The following is a 27,222-nucleotide window of genomic DNA, read 5'->3' on the forward strand; positions in this document are numbered from 1 at the left end:
AGTGGGATCAGGCAATCAAATGAGATCATGCTTGTCTTTTCCAAATGGTGAGGGAATAGATGCATGTTTGTGGTCGTTATGGAATGATCCTGTGCTCCTGAGGCAACAGAAAGGCCAGGCTCTCTTGGGTAATCTTCCTCTTACTGTCTTCCCTTTGCAGAGACATGCCCTGCCAGGCAGGGGAGGAAGAGTGGACCACTGCCCCAGTTCCCCAAACCATCAGGGACCTCTTCCAGAATGGGAACTGGACGATGCAGAATCCTTCACCTGCATGCCAGTGTAGCAGCGACAAAATCAAGAAGATGCTGCCTGTGTGTCCCCCAGGGGCAGGGGGGCTGCCTCCTCCACAAGTGCGTCACTTTCAGGGTGTGACTGGGCAGAAGGGGTAGAGGGTGGGCTGGTTGGGAGGATCTGTCTTTTTTCTCTTTTTCTTTGAGGCGGAGTCTTGCTCTCTTGCCCAGGCTGGAGTGTAGTGGCATGATCTTGGCTTACTGCAACCTCCCCCTCCCAGGTTCAAGCGATTCTCCTGCCTCAGCCTCCCAAGTAGCTGGGATTACAGGCACGCACTACCATGTCCGGCTGATTTTTCTGTTTTTAGTAGAGATGGGGTTTCGCCATGTTGGCTAGGCTGATCTGAAACTCCTGACCTCAGGTGATCCACCCGCCTCAGCCTCCCAAAGTACTGGGATTACAGGTGAGAGCCACTGTGCCCAGCCCTGTTTCAGTCTTTAACTTGCTTCTTGTCATAGGAAAAAGCATGTGATTTTTGAGGGGAGAGGGTTTGGACCACACTGTGCCCATGCCTGTCCCACAGCAGTGAAGTCACAGGACAGACTGTGACAGGCCTGGCCTCCAATCTTGGCTCTGCAACAAATGAGCTGGTAGCCTTTGACAGGCCACTTTAACTCCCTGGACCTGTTTCTTCACCTCTGAATTAGGGAGGCTGGATCAGAAAACTCCTGTGGATCTTGTCAACTCTGGCATTCTTGGAGACTCTGTTTGGGAAGGAGTCCTGAGCCTTTTTTTTTTTTTTTTTTTTTTTTGAGAATTTCAGGAAGAGGAGTGCTTATGATAGCTCTCTGCTGCTTTTATCAGCATCCAAATTGCAGGGTGAGGACAAGCAATTCTAAATAAGTACAAGAACTAAAATAAGTCTTGGTTACCACTCTTTAAAATAATAGCTAGGCCAGGTGCGGGGTGGCTCACACCTGTAATCTCAGTATTTTGGGATGCTGAGGCGGACGAATCACCTGAGGTCAGGAGTTCGAACCAGCTTGGCCAATGTGGCGAAACCCTGTCTCTACTAAAAATACAGAAATTAGCCAGACATGGTGGCACGTGCCTGTAATCCCAGTTACTTGGGAGGCTGAGGCAGGAGAATTGCTTGAACCTGGGAGGTGGAGGTTGCAGTGAGCCAAAATCACGCCACTGCACTCCAGCCTGGGCAACATAGTGAGACTCCATCTCAAAAAATAAAATGAATAAAATAACAGCTAATCTAGTCATCGGTATAACTCCGATGAACAAAAGATTTATTAGGCATAGGGAATGATGATGCTATAGGGAATTACAAATCTCTTGACTACAAAGAATCTCATTTCAATGTTTATTGTTAGATATTCAGAATAAATTCTTGGGAAAGACCTTGGCTTGGTGTAAGTGAATTACCAGTGCCAAGGGGCAGGGTGAACCAAGTCTCGGTGCTGGCTGACTGAGAGCAGTGTCTGGGGCCTGTAGTCAGGTTTCTGGTCGCACTGTGGACATGGTCACTGTTGTCCTTGATTTGTTTTCAGTTTCAATTCTTGTCTATAAAGACCCGTATGCTTGGTTTTCATGTGATGACAGAGAAAACAAAACACTGCAGATATCCTTCAGGACCTGACGGGAAGAAACATTTCGGATTATCTGGTGAAGACGTATGTGCAGATCATAGCCAAAAGGTGACTTTTTACTAAACTTGTCCCCTGCCTTATTATTACTAATTAGAGGAATTAAAGACCTACAAATAACAGACTGGAACAATGGGGGAAGTGCCAGATTATGGCCTGATTCTGTCTATTGGAAGTTTAGGATATTATCCCAAACTAGAAAAGATGATGAGAGGGACTGTGAACATTCAGTTGTCAGCTTCAAGGCTGAGGCAACCTGGTCTAGAATGAAAATAGAAATGGATTCAAAGTCAAATTCTGCCACTTAGTAGCAACTTGACCAGGTAACTGTTTATCCTTTTAAAGCCTTAGTTTATCTAAATTGTGATATTAATGTTGCTCTTATAAGTTTGTCATGAGGACTAAATTAAATGATGTACATAAAGTGCCTTGGCTGCTCTCTGATAGGGGACTCCATGATAATTTGTGGTCTCATGGAGGGAGCCCTGGGAAGGTTTAGGAGCCTGCCTTGAATGTGGAGCCTTGGGAGAGCCGTCTAGCTTCCTGGGACATGGCAGTCTAGTATTAAATGCTTAGCTCAGCAAATGTTTGTTCTGGTTTCCTTCCCATCAACTTGGTCAGTTGGGGTCTTTCACTTAGGAGTTTCTCAGTGACTTTAAATGCCACGGGCATGCTGGAATGATAGTGACCATGAGTTTCCAAGAAAGAAGCATAACTTCTCCTTATGTCATCCACAATTGAAATATTATTAATTGAAAAAGCTTCTAGGCTGGGCACAGTGGCTCACGCCTTAATCCTAGCACTTTGGGAGGCCAAGGTGGGTGAATCACTTGAGGTCAGGAGTTCAAGACCAGCCTGGCCAACATGGGGAAACTCCATCTCTGCTAAAAATACAAAATACGCTGGCTGTGGTGGCACATGCCTGTAATCCCAGCTACATGGGAGGCGGAGGCAGGAGATTGCTTGAACCCGGGAGGCGGAGGTTGCAGTGAGCTGAGGTCGTGCCATTGCACTCCAGCCTGGGCAACAAGAGCGAAACCGTCTCCCAAAAAAAAGCTTCTAGTTCACTTACATCTTGGTCTATAAGGTGGTTTGTAAATTGGTTTAACCCCAAGGCCTGATTCTCATATAAGTAATAGGGTATTTATGATGGAGAGAAGGCTGGAAGAGGCCTGAGCACAGGCTTCTTTTCTCTGGCACATTCTAAGATTCTTTCTGTCCCTTCCTTATATGCTCAGGTGGGTATTTACTCCTTTTGCATCATCAGGAATAGGCTCAGTGCTTTCTTTGAACTGATTTTTTTGTTTCTTTGTCTCTGCAGCTTAAAGAACAAGATCTGGGTGAATGAGTTTAGGTAAGTTGCTGTCTTTCTGGCACCTGTAGCTCAGGAGGAAGATGGTGTTGTAGGTGTCTTGGATTGAAGAAAGCCTTGGAGATTGTCACTCACACACTCACGGGTGCCATCTCACTGTAAGGAGGACAGAAGCCCTGTGAACGTGTGGAGCACGCAGGGGCACAGACAGATTTAGATTAGGTCTGCTTTATAGAGCTTCTGCCTAGAGCATCGTAGCTCAAGTGCCTAGTGGCCCCTCTAGAGGCCTCTGAAATATTTGATGTACTGATTTTCTTGAGGAGAATCAGAAATCTCCTGTGGATGTCTAGGGATTTCAAGTAAGTAGTGTTGTGAGGGGAATACCTACTTGTACTTTCCCCCCAAACCAGATTCTCAAGGCTTCTTAAGGACTCAAGGACAATTTCTAGGCATGTAGCAAGTTACTAAGAAGGTCTTAGAGGAAATAAGAAGCACCAAAACCTTCTCTCTGCACTGTATTTCAACCCATTTTTCCATCTGGGTTTTGAAGGAACAGGTGGGACTGGGGACGGAAGAATTCTTGAGGCCAGTTTGTCCATCATGAAAAATGAGATAGCCGATGTGGCTACCTCAGAGGGCCCGACGGCTCCTTGTTACTGATTTCCACCTTTTCTCTCTGCCTTTTCCCCAAGGGCCAGGACCCTTGGATCTCTGGGCAGAGCAGACGCAGGCCCCTATAATAGCCCTCAGGCTAGAAAGGAGCCGGGACCTGCGTATAAGGCCAGTGTAGCCTACTCTGGACAGTGCGGGGTTTCCACTCTCCCAACTTCCCATCTGCTTGCCTCCAGACCCACATTCACGCCCGAGTCGCTGGGTCAGAGGAGCATCTGTGAGATGAAACACCATTCTTTCCTCGGTGTCTCAGCTATCTAACTGTGTGTGTAATCAGGCCAGGTCCTCCCTGCTAAGCAGAAACCATGGGAGTTAAGAGATTGCCAACATTTATTAGCGGAAGCTGACGTGTAACTTCTCTGAGGCAAAATTTAGCCCTCCTTTGAATAGGAATTTGACTCTGAACCTTGTACACACTTGCACTGAGTCTGCTGCTGAGTGGTATGTGCACCCCACTGTCTGGGTTTTAATGTCAGGCTGTTCTTTTAGGTATGGTGGGTTTTCCCTGGGTGTCAGTAATACTCAAGCATTTCCTCCGAGTGAAGAAGTTAATGATGCCATCAAACAAATGAAGAAACACCTAAAGCTGGCCAAGGTACCATATCTATCATGAGACATATCAGAAAAATGGGCGGGTAGCTGCTGGGATGTAGGAGTAGTTGGCAGGTTAAATGGATCACCTAGCAGCTCATTGTTCGGAATATGTTGGCATACAGAGCCGTCTTTGGCATTTAGTGATTTGAGCCAGACAAAACTGAATTACTTAGTCGTACATTTAAAAGTGTAGGTCAAAAACAAACCCAGAGGCCAGGTGCCATGGCTCATGCCTGTAATCCTAGCACTTTGGGAGGCCGAAGTGAGTGGATCACTTGAGGTCAGGAGTTCGAGACCAGCCTGGCCAACATGATGAAACCCCGTATCTACTGAAAATACAAAAAAAAAAAAAAAAAAAAAAAGCTGGGCTATTGGTGGCACACACCTGTAATCCCAGCTACTTGGGAGGCTGAGGCAGGAGAATCGCTTGAACCCTGTAGGCAGAGATTGCAGTGAGCTGAGATCACACCATTGCACTCTAGCCTGGGCAACAAGAGCAAAACTCCATGTCAAAAAAATTTTTTTTTAAATTCAGAGATTTAAAAGCTCTCAGCGGCCAGGTGTGGTGGCGTATGCCTGTAATTCCAGCACTCTGGGAGGCCGAGGTGAGCAGATCACAAGGTCAGGAGTTTGAGACCAGCCTGGCCCACATGGTGAAACCCTGTCTCTACTGAAAAAAATACAAAAATTAGCTGGGCATGGTGGCGTGCAACTGTAATCCCAGCTACTCGGGAGGCTGAGGTGGGAGAATTGCTTGAACCCGGGAGGTGGAGGTTGCAGTGAGCCGAGATTGTGCCACTGTGCTCCAGCCTGGGCGACAGGGCAAGACTCCGTCTCAAAAAAAGCTCTCAGAACAACCAGTTTTACAAATTTGGCCATTTGGTAAATAAACTGGGTTTCCAACGTACTTTGCTGAAACAATCACTGACTAAATAGGAAATGAATCATTTTCTTTTTGAAGCTGGCAGGCTGGTCTGCAGGACCTGGTAAGTACTCACTTCATTTCTCTCTGTCTCAAGTTTCCCATTTTTAAGTGAGAATTAAGGGGCTCCGATAAAATGGACCCTAGGATTGTGGACAGCAGTGATAGTCCTAGAATCCACAGCTCTGCTTTTGAGTGATGGACCCATGTATCTGGCACATCTGCAGGCGGAGCATGGTTCTGGCTCTTCAGATGATGCCGGTGGAGCACTGGAGGAGTCCTCACCCCACTGTGATAACCAGACATTAAAATCTTGGGGCTTTGCATCCCAGGATTTCTCTGTGATTCCTTCTAGACTGGTGGCATCATGGCAGTATCACTGCAGTAGATTTCTGGTCACTTGGTTCTCAGGAGCTATTTATTTAGTGGCTTCACATTTAATTTCAGTGAATAAGGTAGTAGTGGCATTGAGCTTCACAGGGCCATCCTGTTGTCCGCAGGTTCCAGATTGACTGTTGCCCCTTATCTATGTGAACAGTCACAACTGAGGCAGGTTTCTGTTGTTTACAGGACAGTTCTGCAGATCGATTTCTCAACAGCTTGGGAAGGTTTATGACAGGACTTGACACCAAAAATAATGTCAAGGTAAACCACTTTCTTTGTTCTAGTAGCTTTTTGATGAACAATAATCCTTATGTTTCCTGGAGCACTTTGAACTCATGGTAAAGTTGGCAGGGGCATTCACAACAGAAAAGAGCAAACTGTTAGCTTTACCAGCGAGGCAGTACTGTATAGTGTAGTGATTCAGAGAATTTGCTTTGCCACCAGACATAACAGGTAAACTTGACTAAGTCACTTAACCTATCTAAGCCTCAGTTCCCTCATCTGTGAAATGGAGACAATAATCATGGCTATCTCTAAACTGTTGTGAGAATTCAATGAGTTAAAGGTATAAGGTCCTCCCCACAGCGCCTGCCCACATAGTCAGTGATCACTGTGTCCTCTACACTATAATTACTTCGCCATGTTCTCTGATCATAGTGTTTTGCTTTGGTACATGACTAGAATTTCTTTCTGAGGTTTACGTGCATGGTTGGTGTGTGTGCATCTGCCTGCAGGAGCAGGGTTTGGGAGCATTACTTTGTACCGGGTATGTTTTATTTCAGGTGTGGTTCAATAACAAGGGCTGGCATGCAATCAGCTCTTTCCTGAATGTCATCAACAATGCCATTCTCCGGGCCAACCTGCAAAAGGGAGAGAACCCTAGCCATTATGGAATTACTGCTTTCAATCATCCTCTGAATCTCACCAAACAGCAACTCTCAGAGGTGGCTCTGTAAGTGTAGCTGTGTCTGAATGGATGGAGTGGGGCAAGGAGAGGGTCATGGAGGAGGGCAGAAAAATATGAAGCTCATTGTAGGGGAACAGCTGCAGAGACCATTACATTATGATAAATCTGGGTTGATCCAGGCTCTAGGCAGAAGTGATAAGTTTACGAATTGGCTGGTTGGGCTTCTTGAACTGCAGAAGAGAAAATGGTACTGATACGTAAAAATCATAACATTTAGTGAATTCATATAAAGTGAGTTCAAAAATTGTTAAGTAAATTATAATTTAATTATTAGTGTTTAATCAGTTTGATTTGTTTAAAAACCACTGTTTTAAACTTGGTGGAATATGTTTTTATTAGCTTGTATCTTTAATTCCTAAGTTAAGCTGTGTGTGTGTGTGAGAGAGAGAGAGAGAGAGAGAAGTTTAAAGCCAGGATGAGCTATTTTAAAGTATGCAGGCTTTGGAGTCATACAGATCTGGGTTTGAATCTGGTCTCTAAACTTTATAGATGTATGATTTAACTGAGGCAATTCATGTAAATTGCCAAGCCCAGCACTCAGCACAGAGTTGATATTTAGCACACATTAGATGCCTTTCCTGTGTATGGAGCATGGCAGTTCCTGTTTCTGCTTAACTCCTATAGGATACTAATAAAGGATACTAGGATCTTTATACCAAGACCCCGTGTAATGGGCTTACAAGACCATTCTTCTTATAAGAATCTGATAAAATTTTTGTATGTGTTAAATCAATAGGCTACATACTGTTATTTTCAAGTTGATTTACAGCCAGAAAAAATTAATTTATTTGAGTAGTTGCACAGTAATATTTCTGCTCTCATTTAGTTTTCAAGCCCCACTAGTCCTTTGTGTGTGAAAATTTACAACTTACTACTCTTACAAGGTCATGAACAGTGGACCAAAGTGAATATCATTAACCACTCTGACTTCCTTCATTAGTTTTATTGTGGCAGTGGTATCACAATTTGACCTCAGTAGTGTCAGTTTGGCATTTATATTGTCATATTAGTTGACTTAAAAGTAATCATCTTAACCCAGAATAAAATGTGTCTGCTGAACAGATGTTTTTCCTTGGGCTGTGCCTCAGATATCTGTGTGTGTCCGTGTCCTCACTGATTGAGCCCCAATTGCATCCAAGACCCCTCACATTTTCATATCCTTTTTCTTTCCAGGATGACCACATCAGTGGATGTCCTTGTGTCCATCTGCGTCATCTTTGCGATGTCCTTCGTCCCAGCCAGCTTTGTCGTATTCCTGATCCAGGAGCGGGTCAGCAAAGCAAAACACCTTCAGTTCATCAGTGGAGTGAAGCCTGTCATCTATTGGTTCTCTAATTTTGTCTGGGATATGGTAAGGACACAGGTCTGCTGTATCTTTGTAATGTCTGTCAGGGCCATGGATTGATAGGGATAAGAAAGAAAGAGCCCTGGCTATCATCAGGAAATGTTCCTGCTACTCTAAAGATGTATGAAAAAGGAAAAGCCAGAGGCAGGTGATCACTTTCATGACACCAAACACAGCATTGGGTACCAGAGTTCATGTCACACCAGAGGGAAAAATCTGTACACAATGATGAAAATTAATACCACTGCCACTTAAGTTCCTATGTGAGAACTTTCCCAAGAATCAGAGAGATGCAAGTCAAAACTCCAAGTCAATGCCTCTAATTTTTCTGATGGGTTTTAACCTCCAGAGTCAGAATGTTCTTTGCCTTACTAGGAAAGCCATCTGTCATTTGAAAACTCTATACATTTTATCAGCAGCTTATCCATCCATTGCAAATATGTTTTTGTGCCAGCTACAATATATTGCTTCTATGTGGACCAATATGGGGGACTTGAAGGAATTCTAAAGTTCTAATTATTGTAAAGTACAGTTGAAATATATCTCCCTGTAACTTCCATTAACTATAAGCTACACAGAGCAAATCTAATTCTTCTCCCACTGAACAAGTCCCTGAATATTTAAAAACAACTCGCATACTCTCATTTAACCTGAGTATTCCCCAGATAAGATGATATATGAGAATATATCTTGTAACCTCCAAAGCACTGTACAAATGTGAGCAGTGATGGCGAAGATGATGATGAGGTCTTTGTTGTTCATACCAAGGCTCTTAGACTTTGTCACTCTTCTGATTCGATTGTCCTTGTATGGCCATGCTCTATATTGTTAATGTCCCGTTTCAAAAGCAAAGCCAAGAATTAACCTCATGTTCAGGCTGTGGTCTGAATGGTTATGAGTCTAGAGGGAGTTAATCTTCAGCCCACACTTCTATTACTACAGCACAAAGACTTTGCATTTTGGAAGGAGCACTGTCTTACTGGCAACTTAGTGGTAAACCAAAAACCTCCATTTCACACAAATGATTGTGAAATTCAGGTCTCCTTCATTCTATACAAATTCATTTTTTTGGAACCTAAACTTTATATTTATCCATATTAAATTACATGTGTTTTATTTTTGTTTTAGCTTGATTCAGTAATTACTCCAGTCAGTAAACACAGACTGAATGCTATGTGTCTGCCTTATGCCAGGCATAGGTGATTCAGAGATGAAAGGTCAAGTCCCTGAACCCATCTCTTATCTTCCTGGGTATTATCTGTAGCTCCTGAAATTTGCTAGAAGCATGTCTTCATCTAAGTTGTTGATAAACACATCAAGTAGCACAGGACTGAGGCAGAGCCCTGTAGTCAGAAGCTGCAGTTCTTCTAGCAGCTAATAAGCTCACTATCACTTCCCTGCCTGTGCTTTGCTCTGCCGGCTATGAATTCTCATAATTGTCCTATCGTCAAGTCTTTATTTCTGCATTTTACTGCTTGATACACTGTCAGGACAGACTTTAAAATTATTCTCAGTGCGATGAAACAATTCTGACATTCATGTTATGAACAGTTACCTCATAAATAGATTACATGTGAGATTGAACTTGGGCAGACTGTAATATAGCATTAATGATGAAAACAGACACAATCATCTTCGGGAAGAAGAATGGAAGCTTATTTGCTGCCTGTGAAATGGAAATTACTCTGACTGGGAATCCATCGTTCAGTTTACTGAGCGTGACACCTTGGCTTGGCTGTTGGAAAGACAGAAAGGGCATGTAGTTTATAAAATCAGCCAAGGGGAAAATGCTTGTCAAAGTGTATTGTCCGGTATTTTGATTAATAGTTCATGTGGCTTCATTAATTCAGAGTTACTTTCCAATATGTTTATGTGCCCTTTCTTGTCTAATGATGGTGAAGACTTGTGTGATGCATTGTATATTTGATTTAGGGGTAAACTGTATGTCTTTGTTTTCACTTTTAGTGCAATTACGTTGTCCCTGCCACACTGGTCATTATCATCTTCATCTGCTTCCAGCAGAAGTCCTATGTGTCCTCCACCAACCTGCCTGTGCTAGCCCTTCTACTTTTGCTGTATGGGTAAGTCACCTCTGAGTGAGGGAACTGCACAGTGGATAAGGCATTTGGTGCCCAGGGTCAGAAGGAGGACAGGGGACTCAGTAGACACTTACCTTTTTGTGTCTCACCAGGTGGTCAATCACACCTCTCATGTACCCAGCCTCCTTCGTGTTCAAGATCCCCAGCACAGCCTATGTGGTGCTCACCAGCGTGAATCTCTTCATCGGCATCAATGGCAGCGTGGCCACCTTTGTGTTGGAGCTCTTCACCGACAATGTGAGTCATGCAGAGAGAACACTCCTGCTGGGATGAACATCTCTGGGAGCCAGAGGACAGGGTTTACTTTTACTCTACTTGTCGGTGGCATTGGCGCTGCTGACTGCCTTGTCCTTTCTGCAGAGTCTCTCTTCCCTGAGAAGGCAAAGCACCTTTCTTTCTTGCTGTGCCGCGCATTTTGCTGGTCAAGCCTTTCAATTTCTTTTGACAGTTGTTTTTTCTTTCTTTTTTCAGTGTTGCTTTTACCAAGAGTAGCTCCTCTGCTTTCCACTTTGCACACGAGATCTGGGCGACGCCATTCAATCCCAGGACTTTTACCATCACCCTTCTTGGTGTTTTTATTGTCATCTCTAAGATCTATGCCGTTAGCCTTGTTCATAACCTTGAACTCTAATCTCACGTTCTCACTTGCCTAGTGGATTGCTCCATTTAGATAGTATATAGATACTCCAAACTGGACATGTCCTAGTTTTCTTCACCCCTGGAACATAATGCTTTTCTTACCATCCCTGTCACACTCAGTGGCACTACCATCCACTCGGTTGCCCAAGCTGACTCTTAGAGTTATCCTCGATGCTCGCTTTGCTGTTGCAGATTTCCCACATTCGACTGGTTGTGTTGCCAGTTCTTCCAGGTATGGACCTCTAAAATAAGGCTTCCTCTCCATTCCGGTTGGCATTGCCTTTGTCCAAACACAGCACACAAGGCCTTTTATAGTTGCACAACTCTTCCTGTCCGTCACCACACCCTTTCCCAGCTGTAAGCTTCAGATGAGTTGTCCCCAACCACCATGCCTCCTGTAAGCCTGGTTTGAAATGCCCTTCTTCTGTCACAGGGTCCGGTAGTACATCTCTTACCCTTCAAGATTTAGCTTAAATGTGAAGCTTTCCTTACCTGCTGGGAGGTGTTCTCTCTTTTCTCTGTGCTCTCAGAGTCCTCAGTCCATGCCTCCAGTACAGTGCACATCCACTTACATGGTAATTTCCTGTTTACATACTTTTCCTACTCGGAGTGGAGTCTGTTTCTTACTAACTTTTGCCTCTCCCATGCCCTAGCACAGTGCATCCAGCATATAGCCCCTTACTCAGTTGCTAGATATTTGGCCACTGTTGTCTTGTGGGGTCATAAGTTCTGATGTATTTGAGAAGAATTTCTAAAATTCTGACAAAATCCTGAAACTCAAATATTGACCCAGACATGAGCAATTTGCTTTTAAAATGCTAAGGGATTTTTAATGGAGTTGCTTCTGATTAAATATAGCCTGTTTCTAAGCTTTATTCATTATTTCTCCATACTCAGACCATTTCTCCAGATTTTCTAAAGAAGAGAATTTTATTGCTACATACCATCAACTATGCCTGCTGCTATTTAACTGGTATCTGAATTAAAAGGTCCAGTTTGTCCCTAGAGAATCAAATTTTTCTTTACTCCCATATTTCGGAATTTGATACATTTTTAGGATAAACCATGAATGACATCCATTTTCTTCTCTTCTCCCTCGCCCTTCCTTCCCTCCCATTTTTTTTTTTTTTTTTTTTTTTTTTTTTTTTTTTTTAGAAGCTGAATAATATCAATGATATCCTGAAGTCCGTGTTCTTGATCTTCCCACATTTTTGCCTGGGACGAGGGCTCATTGACATGGTGAAAAACCAGGCAATGGCTGATGCCCTGGAAAGGTTTGGTGAGTGAAGCAGTGGTTGTAGGATGCTTTAATGGAGATGGCACTCTACATAGGTGTTGGTACCCTGGACTTTGTTCTGGAAAGAAGCAGGTGACTAAACACAGGATGTTCCCCCACTCCCATGCCCAGTGATAGGGCTCATGCCAACACAGCTGGGGGTGGCATGAGTTTTGTGACACAGTCATTTGTCTGTGTCTCCGATAGCATTGAGAAAAGTGAAAGGGCAGTTTTGAAGGTAAGGATAATAGTGGCATTTGCTTGGATCCATTGGCTAATGCCACTGACTGGGTTGGTCAGAGGCCCTGGAAAAGTCAAACCACAGCTTTGAGAATTAGAAGATCAGGGAATCAGAAGGAAAGATGCTGACTTTGGCACTATTAGGCGAATCATGTTCCTGCAGATGAGGTCATATATTATCTTTTACACAGTCTATAAAATGATAATGTATTACATCTTTTTCTACCTTTAGAATGGTTAAAAATATTTCTCCTGTAGCCATATGATTATTATTCATCCACTGGCTAATATAGTCAAATGGGCCATATTATTTAGTGGTCATAGAAGAGGGGCTTTTTCCAACTTGGGGTACAAAGGAGATATATAAGAAATGTAAGGAATATTTACATGGAACTAGATTTAATGGAATCTAGTGATTAAATTGATTCATTAGGATGTATGCTCCTGAAAGGAGCATCTGCTTAAAGTGCTAATATTTCTTATTACTAAAACTTAGAATTTCTTAAAAATAATGTAAAAATTCCTTGGGTTGTAAACCCTTTTTAAAAGGATTTTTGGCATGTTTCATTAAAAAAAATACTAGATATCTTCAGTGAAGTCACAAATCTAATACACATTAGCTCTGAAATTCTGATTGCTACTGGGCCATAAAAAGTTTTCCCATATCAGACTTGGAAAGTGATCACTCGCTTGTTACGTTTTTTCCCTCCTTGTCATGGGTGATAGCTATTGGTGTTTATTGGAAGATCGGTGAATTTTTAGGAACATAGATCCAAATTTGAGGAAGGGCCATGGTTTTTGATCCCTCCATTCTGACTGGATCTCTGCATTGTGTCTACTAGGGGAGAACCGCTTTGTGTCACCATTATCTTGGGACTTGGTGGGACGAAACCTCTTCGCCATGGCCGTGGAAGGGGTGGTGTTCTTCCTCATTACTGTTCTAATCCAGTACAGATTCTTCATCAGGCCCAGGTGAGCTTTGTCTTAGAACCCATGGAGCACGTGGCTGAGGGTCACAGGGGAAGCGCACAGGGAAACACTCACCGATGGGGGTTGGATTGAACCGAACTCAAAATATGTGATAAAACTGATTTTCCTGGTGCGGGCATCCCGCAGCCCCCTCCCTGCCCATCCTGGAAACTGTGGCGAGTGGGTTTAACCCCGTTAGAGACTGAATCTTTGTCCTGAAAAATAGTTTGAAAGGTTCATTTGTCTTATTTTTTCCCCCCAAGACCTGTAAATGCAAAGCTGCCTCCTCTGAATGATGAAGATGAAGATGTGAGGCGGGAAAGACAGAGAATTCTTGATGGTGGAGGCCAGAATGACATCTTAGAAATCAAGGAGTTGACGAAGGTGAGAGTGTAAAGGTTACAATAGCTCATCTTCAGTTTTTTTCAGCTTTATGTGCCGTAACCCTGCAGTTTGCTGACTTGCTTAATAAAAGGGCATATGTTCCCAAAATGTACATCTGTACCAAGGTTCTGTCAGTTTTATTTTAAAAACACCATGGAGACTTCTTAAAGAATTCTTACTGAGAATACTTTTGTAATATGAATTCCCGTTCTTGAATATATTGGTTTTATATGCTTACATTTATGTGTTAGTTATTAAAACATACTAGTATTGTATATCTAGTCAAAACCGAGGTAGGGAGAATAAATGGTTGATTTTGAGTTTCATAGTCCAAAAAGCTGATATATTGCCAGTGCCCAAGAGGGTCTATATCAGCTCTCCAGAGGCCGGCATCTCCAAATTTTACTTTTTTGTAATCTGTATAGTATTTGCAATATTTTTATTACAAATTTCTACTCTGTGGAATTTAATTTTTAAAATACCTGCAACACATTATATGTTGAATAAATGAAAAATTATGTAGATATTGATGAACAATATGGTTCTAAAGAGACAGGTTACAAAGTAAGTTCACTTTTATTTTGAGCTTCAGAATCATTCAGAAGCCAGTTGCGACAAACACAGACTAAGGCTCTTAGCACATCAAATTTGCCTATGGCTTAGGCTTATTGACAAGTCTTATGTTGTGGTGTATGTGGTTTACAGTCCTGCCTTCCACAGTTGCTTGGGAGAGCTGTGAGTCACTGAGGCTCACAAATGTTTACATTTTGTTTGTTGCAGATATATAGAAGGAAGCGGAAGCCTGCTGTTGACAGGATTTGCGTGGGCATTCCTCCTGGTGAGGTAAAGACACTTTGTCTATATTGTGTTTGTCCCTATTAATTCAGACTGTCTCTACCCAGTCAAGCGACAATGCTTGAGACGGAGTAAAAGCGGATTTTAAAGGCTTCTCTATTTATATAGAGCAATTAGTCATCGAGAAGAAAGGGACCCTGTATGTCAAGAGAATGATTTTAGAGAATCAATGCAATTTAAGAAAAAGCATGGGGCTGGGTGCGTGATTCCTGCCTGTAATCCCAGCACTTTGGGAGGCCGAGGCGGGCGGATCACGAGGTCAGGAGATTGAGACCATCCTGGCCAACATGGTGAAACCCCGTCTCCACTAAAAATACAAAAATTAGCCGGGCATAGTTGTGTGTGCCTGTAGTGCCAGCTACTCAGGAGGCTGAGGCAGGAGAATAGCTTGAACCTGGGAGGGGGAGGTTGCAGTGAGCCGAGATTGCGCCGCTGCACTCCAGCCTGGTGACAGAGTGAGACTCCGTCTCAACAACAACAAAAACAGAAAAAGCATGCACATCTAAAACATGCTTTTGTGATCCATTTCAGATGGTGATGACATTCAAATCGATTTTTAAAAATAGATTTTCTCCTTTCTGGTTTCTGTTTGTGTTCTTTCATGCACTTTTGCCAGAGTAGGTGGTGCAATTTGGATAGCTGGCTTTCATTACTGTTTTTTACACATTAACTTTGGCCTCAACCTGACAACTCAAATAGTATTTATAAATACAGCCATACTTAAAATGGTCCCATTATGAGATACATATTTAAATATCTATATGCTGTCTTAAAACCAAGAAAATATTTGATTATTTGCTGATATTTAAGAATGAAGGTTTGAGGTGGTTACCTGTTAGGGGCATTTATATTCATGCTTTTAGAGTTTGCTTATACAGCTTAATCTTTCTTTTTCAGTGCTTTGGGCTCCTGGGAGTTAACGGGGCTGGAAAATCATCAACTTTCAAGATGTTAACAGGAGATACCACTGTTACCAGAGGAGATGCTTTCCTTAACAAAAATAGGTGAGAAAAGAAGTGGCCTGTATTTTGCTGCAAAGACTTTGTTTTTAGTTTATTTAAAGAAATAGATTGTGATTTTTGATTACAGTGGTACTTTTAGAGTTCATAAAAATGTTGAAATGTAGTAAAGGGTAAAGCAGCACATAAAATCATCCATAATTTCAGTATATAGAGATAATCACAATTTACATTTTCCTTTCAGTCTCATTCTCTTCTTTTAACAGTTTTATTCAGGTATAATTTACATACCATATAATTTACTTGTTTTTTTAAGAGTACAATTCAGTGATTTTTGGTAAATTGAGAGTTTCGCAACCATCATCACAATCCAGTTTTAGAACTTTTCCATCACCCCAAATCTATCTTATATACACATATAAATGTGCCATAAAATTGAGATCATACTGTATATAGAGTTTAAAATTAGCTTTTATTGTTAATGAGTGTATTATGAATATTTCCCAATGGGTTACATTTCCTAAGATACAGAATTTTACATTGCTACATAAAATTTCCCTCTGTACATGTACTTATAATTTATTTAATAAATTCCTTATAAATGTTGGACACATATTAGTTTCCATTTTTCACTATGTAAATATGTCCCTGTATACATCTTTTATTATTTCCTCAGGAACAATTCCTACAAAGTAAATTGCCCTCTCTAAAGAGCATACAAATTGACGGAGACACCATTAGGCCATTTTCTGAGACTGCACAGGTCACAAAGCAATCTGATCTTTGGGAATACAGCTACATTTTATAGGCCTCTTAGATAATGTTACTCTAAGTGCTTTACGTGGGGCTTCTCTGGGCTTTTTTTTTTTTTTGAGATGGAGTTTCGCTCTTACTGCCCAGGCTGGAGTGCAGTGGGGCGACCTTGGCTCACTGCAAACCTCCACCTCCCAAGTTCAAGCGATTCTCCTGCCTCAGCCTCCCGAGTAGCTGAGATTACAGGTGCCCGCCACAATGCCCGGCTAATTTTTTTGTATTTTCAGTAGAGACGGGGTTTCACCATGTTGGCCAGACTGGTCTCGAGCTCCGGACCTCAGGTGATCCACCTGCCTCAGCCTCCCAAAGTTCTGGGGTTACAGGTGTGAGCCACTGTGCCCAGCTTCTCTGGACTTAACTATGTGGTGAGATAGTATAAGGCAGTGGCTTTCAAAGTTTTCTGGCCATGACCCTTGTGGGAAATACATTTTGTATCTCACCCTCGTATGTACACACAGACATGTAGACACTCAAATGTATAACCTAAAATTTCATAAAGCAGTACCTACTGTTACTAATTGTAGTGCACTCTGCTATTTCTTATTCTACTTTATACTGTGTCATTAAAAAGTGCTGGTCACGACCCACTAAATTTATTTCCCAACCCACTAATGAGCAATGACTCACAATTTGAACACACTGGACAGGGGGATAGCCAATAAAATTGAAAAGAGCAAGGAAATTAGTGTATTCATGATCTCCTCTCCTGTCTCTTACATTTTTGCAGTAGCAATGTAAAGGAGTCCTAAGAGAACAGACATTCTGGGAATAGCAAGCCTACCGCTGCACAACTGCTTTCCTAGGCTTGCCCCTAGTACCAAGCTCCTGACGCATATAGCAGTGGCAGTCATAACCAGCTCATAGTAAGGTTTGTCACAGGGACTGGTTGTAAGAACTGATTTGGTTGGTATAGCTGTGAGGGCCTGGCACGGTGTCCATGTGTGCCTCAATCCTAATTCTGAAAAAGGCTGATCCTGGGAGTGCTAATTAGATACACAGAGAGGAATGCATGCTGCCAAAAGGCCAAGTTCGTGGTGATGCTGCTGTGGCTGAGGTGCAGTCATCAGTCTGGAATGTGGACACGGAACTTCTCTCACATCTGATTCTTCACTTGACTGGATTCATAGAACCCAAAAGCCACCCCACCAACATAAATTGTGTCTCTAGGTTCTGTGTTGGCTCACACCCAAAATTTCTGGGCCTTCTCACTTGGTGCGTATGAATGGTGCATATGAGTGAAGTCTAGGATGGGGCCTTAGTGTTAAAGCCCCAGGGTAGTGTGACTGAGATTGTTGGTAAAGAGTGTGCAGTGGTTGGCATAACCTCAGAAATTCTGAAATGGGACTGCACCTGCAGACTGAAGTGTTGAGAGAGCCAGGGAGGTGCAAGGACTGGGCAGGGTAGAGGCAGGAACCCTGCCTGCCAGGAAGAACTAGCATCCTGGGGGCAGAAAGGCTGTCCTTTCAAGTAGCAGCAGATGTACTGGTATTTTTGTAATGGAGAAGCATACTTTCCAGGAACATCAGGCCAGATTGTCTGACCAGAGTATCTCTACCTGCTTAAAATCTAAGTAGTTTTCTTGTTCTTTGCAGTATCTTATCAAACATACATGAAGTACATCAGAACATGGGCTACTGCCCTCAGTTTGATGCCATCACAGAGCTGCTGACTGGGAGAGAACACGTGGAGTTCTTTGCCCTTTTGAGAGGAGTCCCAGAGAAAGAAGTTGGCAAGGTACTGTGGGCACCTGAAAGCCAGCCTGTCTCCTTTGGCATCCTGACAATATGTACCTTATGGCTTTTCCACACACATTGACTTCAGGCTGTTTTTCCTCATGAATGCAGCAGCACAAAATGCTGGTTCTTTGTATCTGCTTTCAGGGTGGAAACCTGTAATGGTGGTGGGGCAGGGCTGGCTGGGCAGAGAGGGAGTGCTTCTCCCTGTTTTGGCTCCTCACCAGTTGTTGGGTTACGATGATAGAATCTAGTCCTACTCAGTGAAAGAACTTTCATACATATATGTGTAGGACAGCATGATAAAATTCCCAAGCCAGACCAAAGACAAGGTGCTTTTCATCACTGTAGGTTGGTGAGTGGGCGATTCGGAAACTGGGCCTCGTGAAATATGGAGAAAAATATGCTGGTAACTATAGTGGAGGCAACAAGCGCAAGCTTTCTACAGCCATGGCTTTGATCGGCGGGCCTCCTGTGGTGTTTCTGGTGAGTGTCACGGTGGACTGAAAACTGTTGTTCCGGCCTGAGTGGAAAACATGACTTTTCAGAAGTCCTATACGTCCAGGGCTGTTGTATGATTGGCTTGTCTCCCACCAGGGACAGCAGAGCCACCTTGGAGAAGCTGAGGGAAGCTTCTCCCTTGGCACACACTGGGAGCACTGTACCATGCCTGCAGATGTTCCCAAATAGAGACACTCCAAGCACCTTGTTTCTGAGTGTGATTGAGGCTGGATATGTGATTTGATCTTTCTCTGGAACATTCTTTCTAATCATCTTTGTGTTCATTCCCTGAAAATGGAGAGTGTGGACACAGCTTTAAAATCCCCAGGGTAGCCACTAGGTCATAGTTCCTTACACATGGATCGATGAAAAACAGATCAGACTGGGCAGTGGCGCTTGACCCTTTTTCTTTTGTAGACCAGAGCATTGATGTTATTACCAGAAGAAGCCTTTGAGGCTTTTATGTATTCCAGACCACATGGGTCTGAAATTTGTTTCTGTAAGGCTAACAATTGCAATATACTAGGGTAATCTGAGTGAGCTGGAATAAAAAAAAAAAAAGGAATTTCACCCCAATCTTATACTGACTTCAATTCAATAGAGATTTCAGACAAAAAGTTGTTTTAGTATATACTTATCAGTCATGAAAAGATAATTACAGTTAAATGGGCTTTTTCGTTCCCTATTTATTTGGAGAAATTTGTTTAATTCTATAAAAAAGTACTCAGAATATTTGAGTTTCCTGCATCAATAAGACATTTATAATAATGACCTTGTTTACAAATGAATTTGGAACTTACTCTAATTCTTTGGTCCATCAAGAAATAACCAGAATGGTAAGTTAAAATTTAAGCTGTTTCAAAGATGCTTCTTCATTTAAAAGCAAATTTATCTTTGATTTTTTTTCCCCCCAGCAAATAAGACTTATTTTATTCTAATTACAGGATGAACCCACCACAGGCATGGATCCCAAAGCCCGGCGGTTCTTATGGAATTGTGCCCTAAGTGTTGTCAAGGAGGGGAGATCAGTAGTGCTTACATCTCATAGGTCCGTAGTAAAGTCTTGGCTTCTACACTGTGGGATGTTTTAACTTTCCAAGTAGAATATGCGATCATTTTGTAAAAATTAGAAAATGCAGAAAAGCAAAGAGTAGAACAATTATTACCTGAAATTATACGACTTGGAGACAACTACTATCTTCACTGGACTATTTATGTTTGCAGAATTTTCCTGTGCAAATCTGTGTGTGTGTGTGTGTATTCTTAGAAAAATGCAAGCCCAGTATAAATATCACTCTTCTTCACTTAACATATTGTAAACATTATTCCAAGTCAGTGCATTTAGGTGTCATTTCTTATAGCTGGATAGTATTCCATTAGGCTATACTCTCATTTAACTATTCCCCTTTTTGTAGACATTTGGATTCTTTCCAACTTGTTCACAATTGTAAACAGCACCACAGTGAACAGCATCATCCCTATATCCACATGTACTTGTAACAGGATATGATTCCCTAGGAAGCTGGAATGCTGGAAGTCATGGTGATGTTCTGATGGGTATAGAGAACCTCTCTAAAATGAAAACCTCTTTCTTTTTCACCGCAGTATGGAAGAATGTGAAGCTCTTTGCACTAGGATGGCAATTATGGTCAATGGAAGGTTCAGATGCCTTGGCAGTGTCCAGCATCTAAAAAATAGGTAACAAAGATAATTTCTTGGGGATAGTGCCTAGTGAGAAGGCTTGATATTTATTCTTTTGTGAGTATATAAACGATGGCTCTAAAATAAAGGGAAATAAAACTGAGCAAAATGGTATAGCGGAAAAAATGAGGGCTTTGAAGTCAGAAGTGCATTCAAATTCTGTCTTTACCATTTACTGGTCTGTGACTCCTGGGCAAGTTACTTAACTTCTCCAAGAGTCGATCTCCCTGGAAGATCTACCTCCTGGCTTTGTTCTATAGATGAAATGAAAAAAAATTTACATGTGCCAGTGCTGGTGAGAGTGCAAACTTTGGAGTCAAACACAAATGGGTTTGCATCCTGGCCCTACCGATTATGAGCTCTGAGCCATGGGCAAGTGACTAACTCCCTGGGCCTCAGTTTCTTTGTAACATCTGTCAGACTTCATGGGTCCAGGTGAGGATTAAAGGGGATCATGTATTTACAGCACATGGCGTGGCGCTTCACATGAAATAAGTATTTCGTAAATGATAACTGGTTCCTTCTCTCAGAAACTTATTTCTGGGCCTGCCAGGGGCCGCCCCTTTTCATGGCACAAGTTGGGTTCCCAGGGTTAAATATTCTTTTAAATAGTTTCCTGGAGATCCTCCATTTGGATATTTTTTTTTCCTGCTTTCAGGTTTGGAGATGGTTATACAATAGTAGTACGAATAGCAGGGTCCAACCCGGACCTGAAGCCTGTCCAGGATTTCTTTGGACTTGCCTTTCCTGGAAGTGTTCTAAAAGAGAAACACCGGAACATGCTACAATACCAGCTTCCATCTTCGTTATCTTCTCTGGCCAGGATATTCAGCATCCTCTCCCAAAGCAAAAAGCGACTCCACATAGAAGACTACTCTGTTTCTCAGACAACACTTGACCAAGTAAGCTTTGAGTGTCAAAACAGATTTACTTCTCAGGGTGTGGATTCCTGCCTGTACACTCCTGCCCATAGGTCCAAGAGCAGTTTGTATGCTTGAATCAGTGCTTGAATTCCTGATCTACTATTACTGGCTATGCTTTTTACTAAACCTCTGAACCTGAAAAGGGAGATGATGCTTATGTACTATATGGGATTATTGTGAGAATTTATTGCAATAACCATAATAACTACCATTTAGTGAGTACCTACCATGGGCCAGGCATTTTACTTGGTGCCTAATCTTATATAAATTAGATTTAAAAAGTACCAAATCGGTCCTGACACTTAATAGATACTCAGTAAGTATTTTCTTCCCTATTCCCTTTAATCAAGACTGTATGTGCCAAAGTAAATGGATGACTGAGCAGTTGGTGATGTAGGGGGCGATATGTAAAGTCAATTGTTGGCGGGCATGGTGGCTCATGCCTGTAATCCCAGCACTCAGGGAGGCCGAGGTGGGCAGATCACAAGGTCAGGAGATCGAGATCATCCTGGCCAACATGGTGAAACCCCGTCTCTCCTAAAAATACAAAAATTATCTGGGCATAGTGGTGCCCACCTGTAATCTCAGCTACTTGGGAGGCTGAGGCAGGAGAATCGCTTGAATCCAGGAGGCGGAGGACAGAGTGAGACTCCATTTCAAGAAAAGAAAAAGAAAAAAAAAAAAGTCAGTTTTTGAGTTGTTACTGCTTTTTTCAAGTATTCTTGCCTCCTTCACACACAGTTTTCTAGTTAATCTATTTATGCAATTCTGTATGCTCCTACTTGACCTAATTTCAACACCTGGAAAAAGAGAACTAGAATAAACAAAGAACAAGTTGAGTGGTATTTACAAAGGTCCATCTTGATCTTTTAACAGGTATTTGTGAACTTTGCCAAGGACCAAAGTGATGATGACCACTTAAAGGACCTCTCATTACACAAAAACCAGACAGTAGTGGATGTTGCAGTTCTCACATCTTTTCTACAGGATGAGAAAGTGAAAGAAAGCTATGTATGAAGAATCCTGTTCATACGGGGTGGCTGAAAGAGGAACTAGACTTTCCTTTGCACCCTGTGAAGTGTTCCGGAGAAAAGAGCCAGAAGTTGATGTGGGAAGTAATAAACTGGATACTGTACTGATACTATTCAATGCAATGCAATTCAATGCAATGAAAACAAAATTCCATTACAGGGGCAGTGCCTTTGTAGCCTATGTCTTACATAGCTCTCAAGTGAAAGACTTGAATTTAGTTTTTTTACCTATACCTATGTGAAACTCTATTATGGAACCCAGTGGACATATGGGTTTGAACTCATCCTTTTTTTTGTTGTTCCTGTGTATTCTCACTGGGGTTGCAACAATAATTCATCCAGTAATCATGGCCAGTGATTATTGATCAAAATCAAAAGGCATGCACATCCTCATTCCCTAAGCCATGCCATGCCAGGAGACTGGTTTCCCGGTGACACATCCATTGCTGGCAATGAGTGTGCCAGAATTATTAGTGCCAAGTTTTTCAGAAAGTTTGAAGCACCATGGTGTGTCATGCTCACTTTTGTGAAAGCTGCTCTGCTCAGAGTCTATCAACATCATTAAATATCAGTTGACAAAATGGTGCCATGTGTGGCTAACATCCTGCTTTGATTCCCTCTTTGATGAGCTGTTCTGGTGGCAGTAACATGCAACAAAAATGTGGATGTCTCTAGGCACAGGAAACTTGGTGCCATTGTTATATTGTCCTGTGCTTCGAGCCATGGGTCTACAGGGTCATCCTTATGAGACTCTTAAATATACTTAGATCCTGGTAAGAGGCAAAGAATCAACAGCCAAACTGTTGGGGCTGCAAGCTGCTGAAGCCAGGGCATGGGATTAAAGAGATTGTGCGTTCAAACCTAAGGAAGCCCGTGCCCATTTGTCCTGACTGTCGACTCACGTGGTACACTGCATCTCAAGATGTTTCTTACCTGACACAAGTATATTATTATTTCTGGCTTTTTGAATTAATCTAGAAAATGAAAAGATGGAGTTGTATTTTGATGAAAATCTTTGTACTTTTTAATGTTATTTGGAATTTTAAGTTCTATCAGTGACTTCTGAATCCTAAAATGCCCCCTCTGTAGAACCCTGTGGTATAGAGGAGTATGGCCACTGCCCCACTATTTTTATATTCTTATGTAAGTTTGCATATCAGTCATGACTAGTGCCTAGAAAGCAATGTGATGGTCAAGATCTCATGACATTATATTTGAGTTTCTTTCAGATCATTTAGGATACTCTTAATCTCAATTCATCAATCAAGTATTTTTTGGGTGTATGCTGTAGCTGAGAGAGTATGTACGTATGTATAAGGATAGAGAGAAATTAAGTCTCAGTAGATTGTGCCATGTTATTCAGCTCACTGGTTTACAAATACAGGTTGTCTTATGGTTGTAGGAGCCCACTGTAAACAATATTGGACAGCCTTTTTTTTTTTTTTTTTTAATTGCAACAATGCAAAAGCCAAGAAAGTATAAGGGTCACAAGTATAAACAATGAATTCTTCAACAGGGAAAACAGCTAGCTTGAGAACTTGCTGAAAAACACAACTTGTGCTTATGGCATTTAGTACCTTCAAATAATTGGACACTCCATTAAATCTGACAATCTCAAATTTTTCATCTCTTCAATCACTAATCAAGAAAAATATAAAAACAACAAATGCTTCCATATGGAGCATTTTTCAGAGTTTTCTAACCTGGTCTTATTTTTCTAGTCAGTAAACATTTTTAAAAAATACTGTTTCACTAATGCTTACTGTTAACTGTCTTGAGAGAAAAGAAACATATGAGAGAACTATTGTTTGGCCAAGTTCAAGTGATCTTTCAATATCATTACTAACTTCTACCTTTTCCAAAATTGGAATATTAACTCTAAAGGCGTAAGACTTCAGATTTCAAATTAATCTCTCTATATTTTTTAAATTTACAGAGTATTATATAACCCACTGCTGAAAAAGAAAAAAATGATTGTTTTATAAGTTAAAGTCAATGTTGATTTTAAATATAAGTAATGAAGGCATATTTCCAATAACTAGTGATATGGCATCATTGCATTTTATACTATCTTCAAAAATATAGAATTTATAGAATAATTTCTCCTCTTTTAATATTTTTCAAAATCCAACTTCCGTTGGTTTTCTCATTTTACTAAAATCATATTCTAATTCTTCATTATAGTAAATCCATGAGCAACTCCTTACTTCAGTTTCTCTGACTTCAAGGCCATATTTTAAAAAATCAAAAGGCACTGTGAACTATTTTGAAGAAAACACAACATTTTAATAGAGATTGAAAGGATCTCTTCTGAAGCTAGAAACAATCTACGGTTATACATCTTCATTAATACTGTGTTACCTTTTAAAATAGTAATCTTTACATTTTCCTGTGTAAACCTAATTGTGGTAGAAATTTCTACTAACTCCATACTCAATCAAGCAAAATTTCTATGTATTCCCTGTGGGATATAACTATGTGAGTTTCAGAAATTCTCAAAATACGTGTTCAAAAATTTCTGCTTGTGCATCTTTTGGACACCCCAGAAAACTTATTAACAACTGTGAATATGGTAAATATAGAAGAAAATAATAAGCCCTCTATACCTAAATGCCCAGCACAATTCATTGTTAAAAAACAACCAAACCTCACACTACTGTATTTCATTATCTGTACTGAAAGCAAATGCTTTGTGACTATTAAATGTTGCACATCATTCATTCACTGTATAGTAATCATTGACTAAAGGGATTTGTCTGTGTTTTCTTCTTGTGGTTGTATATATCAGGTAAAATGTTTTCCAAAGAGCCATGTGTCACGTAATACTGAACCACTTTGATATTGAGACATTAATTTGTACCCTTGTTATTATCTACTAGTAATAATGTAATGCTGTAGAAATATTGCTCTAACTCTTTTCAAAATTGTTGCATCCCCTTTTATAGAATGTTTCTATGGCGATAAGGATTTAGGTATGCCATTATCCCTTCTTGTACCCCAAGATGAAGCTGTTTGTGTGCTCTTTGTTCATCATTGGCCCTCATTCCAAAGCACTTTACGCTGTCTGTAATGGGATCTATTTTTGCACTGGAATACCTGAGAATTGCAAAACTAGACAGAAGTTTCACAACAGATTTCTAAGTTAAATCATTTTCATTAAAAGGAAAAAAGAAAAAAAGTTTGTATGTCAGTAACTTTATATGAAGTATTAAAATGCATATTTCTATGTTGTAATATAATGAGTCACCAAATAAAGCTGTGACAGTTCTGTTGGGCTACAGAAATTTACTTTTGTGCATTTGTGGCACCACCTACCGTTGAAGGGTTATAAAGCCATTAGAAAAGTAGAGGGGAAGTGAGTTGGATCAAAAGGAAAAACTTGAGAAAAGATTCAAATGTTCCCTTAGTCATAAAAGAGAACTGAGGGGACTACTCGTAAATAAAAGGTTGTTTTGTATTTTCATGTTGGTTAAGATACTGAGTAACCGGTATTAAGTGTTAGAGGTTTTTAGATAAATCCTCTGCTTAATGATTATGAAGCTGCACTGAGATTTCTGAAAATGCTCTGTAGCTGAGCTTATTTAATAAATGTTCACTTGGTATAGGGGAAGCTACAAAGGCAGCCTTCAGTGCCCTTTTTTTAATTCAACCAAAAATAGAAGGACACGATGTAGCAGGTATACTGACAAGGTGCTGGGGGTGGTGGCAAGGGTGAGCAGGAAGGAGTATAGATGTGGAAACAGAAATGATACTAATATCAGTGATTCTTTTCTCCTGTAATAAGTGCTATGCAGACAACATAGGAGTAGTGCTGAGACAATGTAAATGTATTTTTCATAGCTCATTAGAAATCAGTTTCAGAAAAAGATGTCTGCTTATTTTGCTACTTGAAGAATCCCTGTCAAACAGTCCTTTTGAGGCAGTACAAGAGGTTGGCTCTATTTGTGACCTCTTGGGAATGGCTGTGACAAAGTGTCGTGAGCAGTCCTTTTTCTGTGGCACAGATCTGAACTTTGTGTGCAGAAAAATCTTGGCTTCAAGTGAGCTTGAAGTGAGCATCAGCATCACAACTTCATCCTCCTGTCTTGAAGTTTATGTTACAGTGACTCTAATGAAATCATAGAACACTGTTTCTTCGTGAACAATGACAAGGGAGAAGAAAAAACTTTATTGAAAAATAAAAAGGCAGGTAATTTAGATGAAAATGTTACCCATGAGTTTTGTTTTTGTTTTTTTGAGAAACAGACTCTCGCTCTGTCATCCAGGCTGGAGTGCAGTGAGTGGCATGATCTTGGCTCACTGCAATCTCTGCCTCCCAGGTTCAAGCAATTCTCCTCAGCTTCCCAAGTAGCTGGGGCTATAGGCATGCGCCACCATGCCAGCTAAATTTTGTACTTTTAGAAGAGATGGGGTTTCACTGTATGTTGGCCAGGCTGGTCTCGAACTCCTGACCTCAGGTGATCCGTCCACCATGGCCTCCCAAAGTGCTGGGATTACAGGTGTGAGCCACCTCGCCTGGCCCTACCCATGAGTCTTGACCAAAACATTCTTCTCTCTGTAGAAAAGCCCAAAAGAACTTTCCCAGATTCAAAAAACTTGACACTTTGTAATGGTAATGTCTACATTAAGTACGAAAAATAAGGTAAAAAGTACCATTTTACATATGAGTAAATTACAGCTTCGTGGATAAGAAACTCATCCAAAGGTACAGGGACAGTCAAGTGGCGGAGGGTTCTTTTTGTTGAAGTTAGGTATCAGTTAAAATCGACCTTGTAAAATCACATCAGCATCAATATACATTAACAAATAGTTATTGAACTTTATTGTATGCCAGCTACTTCTCTAGGTACTGGGGGTACAATGTAGAAGAAAATAGAATTCCTGCTCTAATGAATTTATATTTCAGTGGTGAAAGATGACGTGTGGATAAACACATCTAATATATTTTGACAGCAATCGGTGCTAAGAAGAAAATAAGACATGGTCATCGGATAACAATGGAGAGAAGGCAGAG

General features: G+C 41.2%; 1 protein-coding gene across 2 annotated transcripts in view; it reads left to right on the top strand.

The window, feature by feature from the left end:
* ABCA1 (ATP binding cassette subfamily A member 1) overlaps window positions 1-25,492 on the top strand; it is a 148,729-nt gene extending 123,237 nt beyond the window's left edge. For both annotated transcript variants that reach the window (XM_010353310.2, XM_030919462.1), the window contains exons 31-50: window positions 161-350; window positions 1,846-1,940; window positions 3,211-3,243; window positions 4,363-4,468; window positions 5,960-6,034; window positions 6,556-6,725; window positions 7,914-8,091; window positions 10,051-10,166; window positions 10,277-10,421; window positions 11,979-12,102; window positions 13,182-13,311; window positions 13,572-13,692; window positions 14,473-14,535; window positions 15,445-15,551; window positions 17,912-18,053; window positions 18,404-18,538; window positions 19,498-19,601; window positions 20,159-20,251; window positions 20,913-21,156; window positions 22,054-25,492. In XM_010353310.2, coding sequence (XP_010351612.1) covers window positions 161-350; window positions 1,846-1,940; window positions 3,211-3,243; window positions 4,363-4,468; window positions 5,960-6,034; window positions 6,556-6,725; window positions 7,914-8,091; window positions 10,051-10,166; window positions 10,277-10,421; window positions 11,979-12,102; window positions 13,182-13,311; window positions 13,572-13,692; window positions 14,473-14,535; window positions 15,445-15,551; window positions 17,912-18,053; window positions 18,404-18,538; window positions 19,498-19,601; window positions 20,159-20,251; window positions 20,913-21,156; window positions 22,054-22,194 — 2,512 coding nt within the window. In that variant the 3' untranslated portion in view covers window positions 22,195-25,492. The remainder of the gene's footprint in view (window positions 1-160; window positions 351-1,845; window positions 1,941-3,210; window positions 3,244-4,362; window positions 4,469-5,959; window positions 6,035-6,555; window positions 6,726-7,913; window positions 8,092-10,050; window positions 10,167-10,276; window positions 10,422-11,978; window positions 12,103-13,181; window positions 13,312-13,571; window positions 13,693-14,472; window positions 14,536-15,444; window positions 15,552-17,911; window positions 18,054-18,403; window positions 18,539-19,497; window positions 19,602-20,158; window positions 20,252-20,912; window positions 21,157-22,053) is intronic.
* Window positions 25,493-27,222: the final 1,730 nt, after the last annotated feature.

This window comes from Rhinopithecus roxellana, chromosome 16 (assembly GCF_007565055.1).
Source record: "Rhinopithecus roxellana isolate Shanxi Qingling chromosome 16, ASM756505v1, whole genome shotgun sequence".
NCBI classification, from domain to species: domain Eukaryota; kingdom Metazoa; phylum Chordata; class Mammalia; order Primates; family Cercopithecidae; genus Rhinopithecus; species Rhinopithecus roxellana.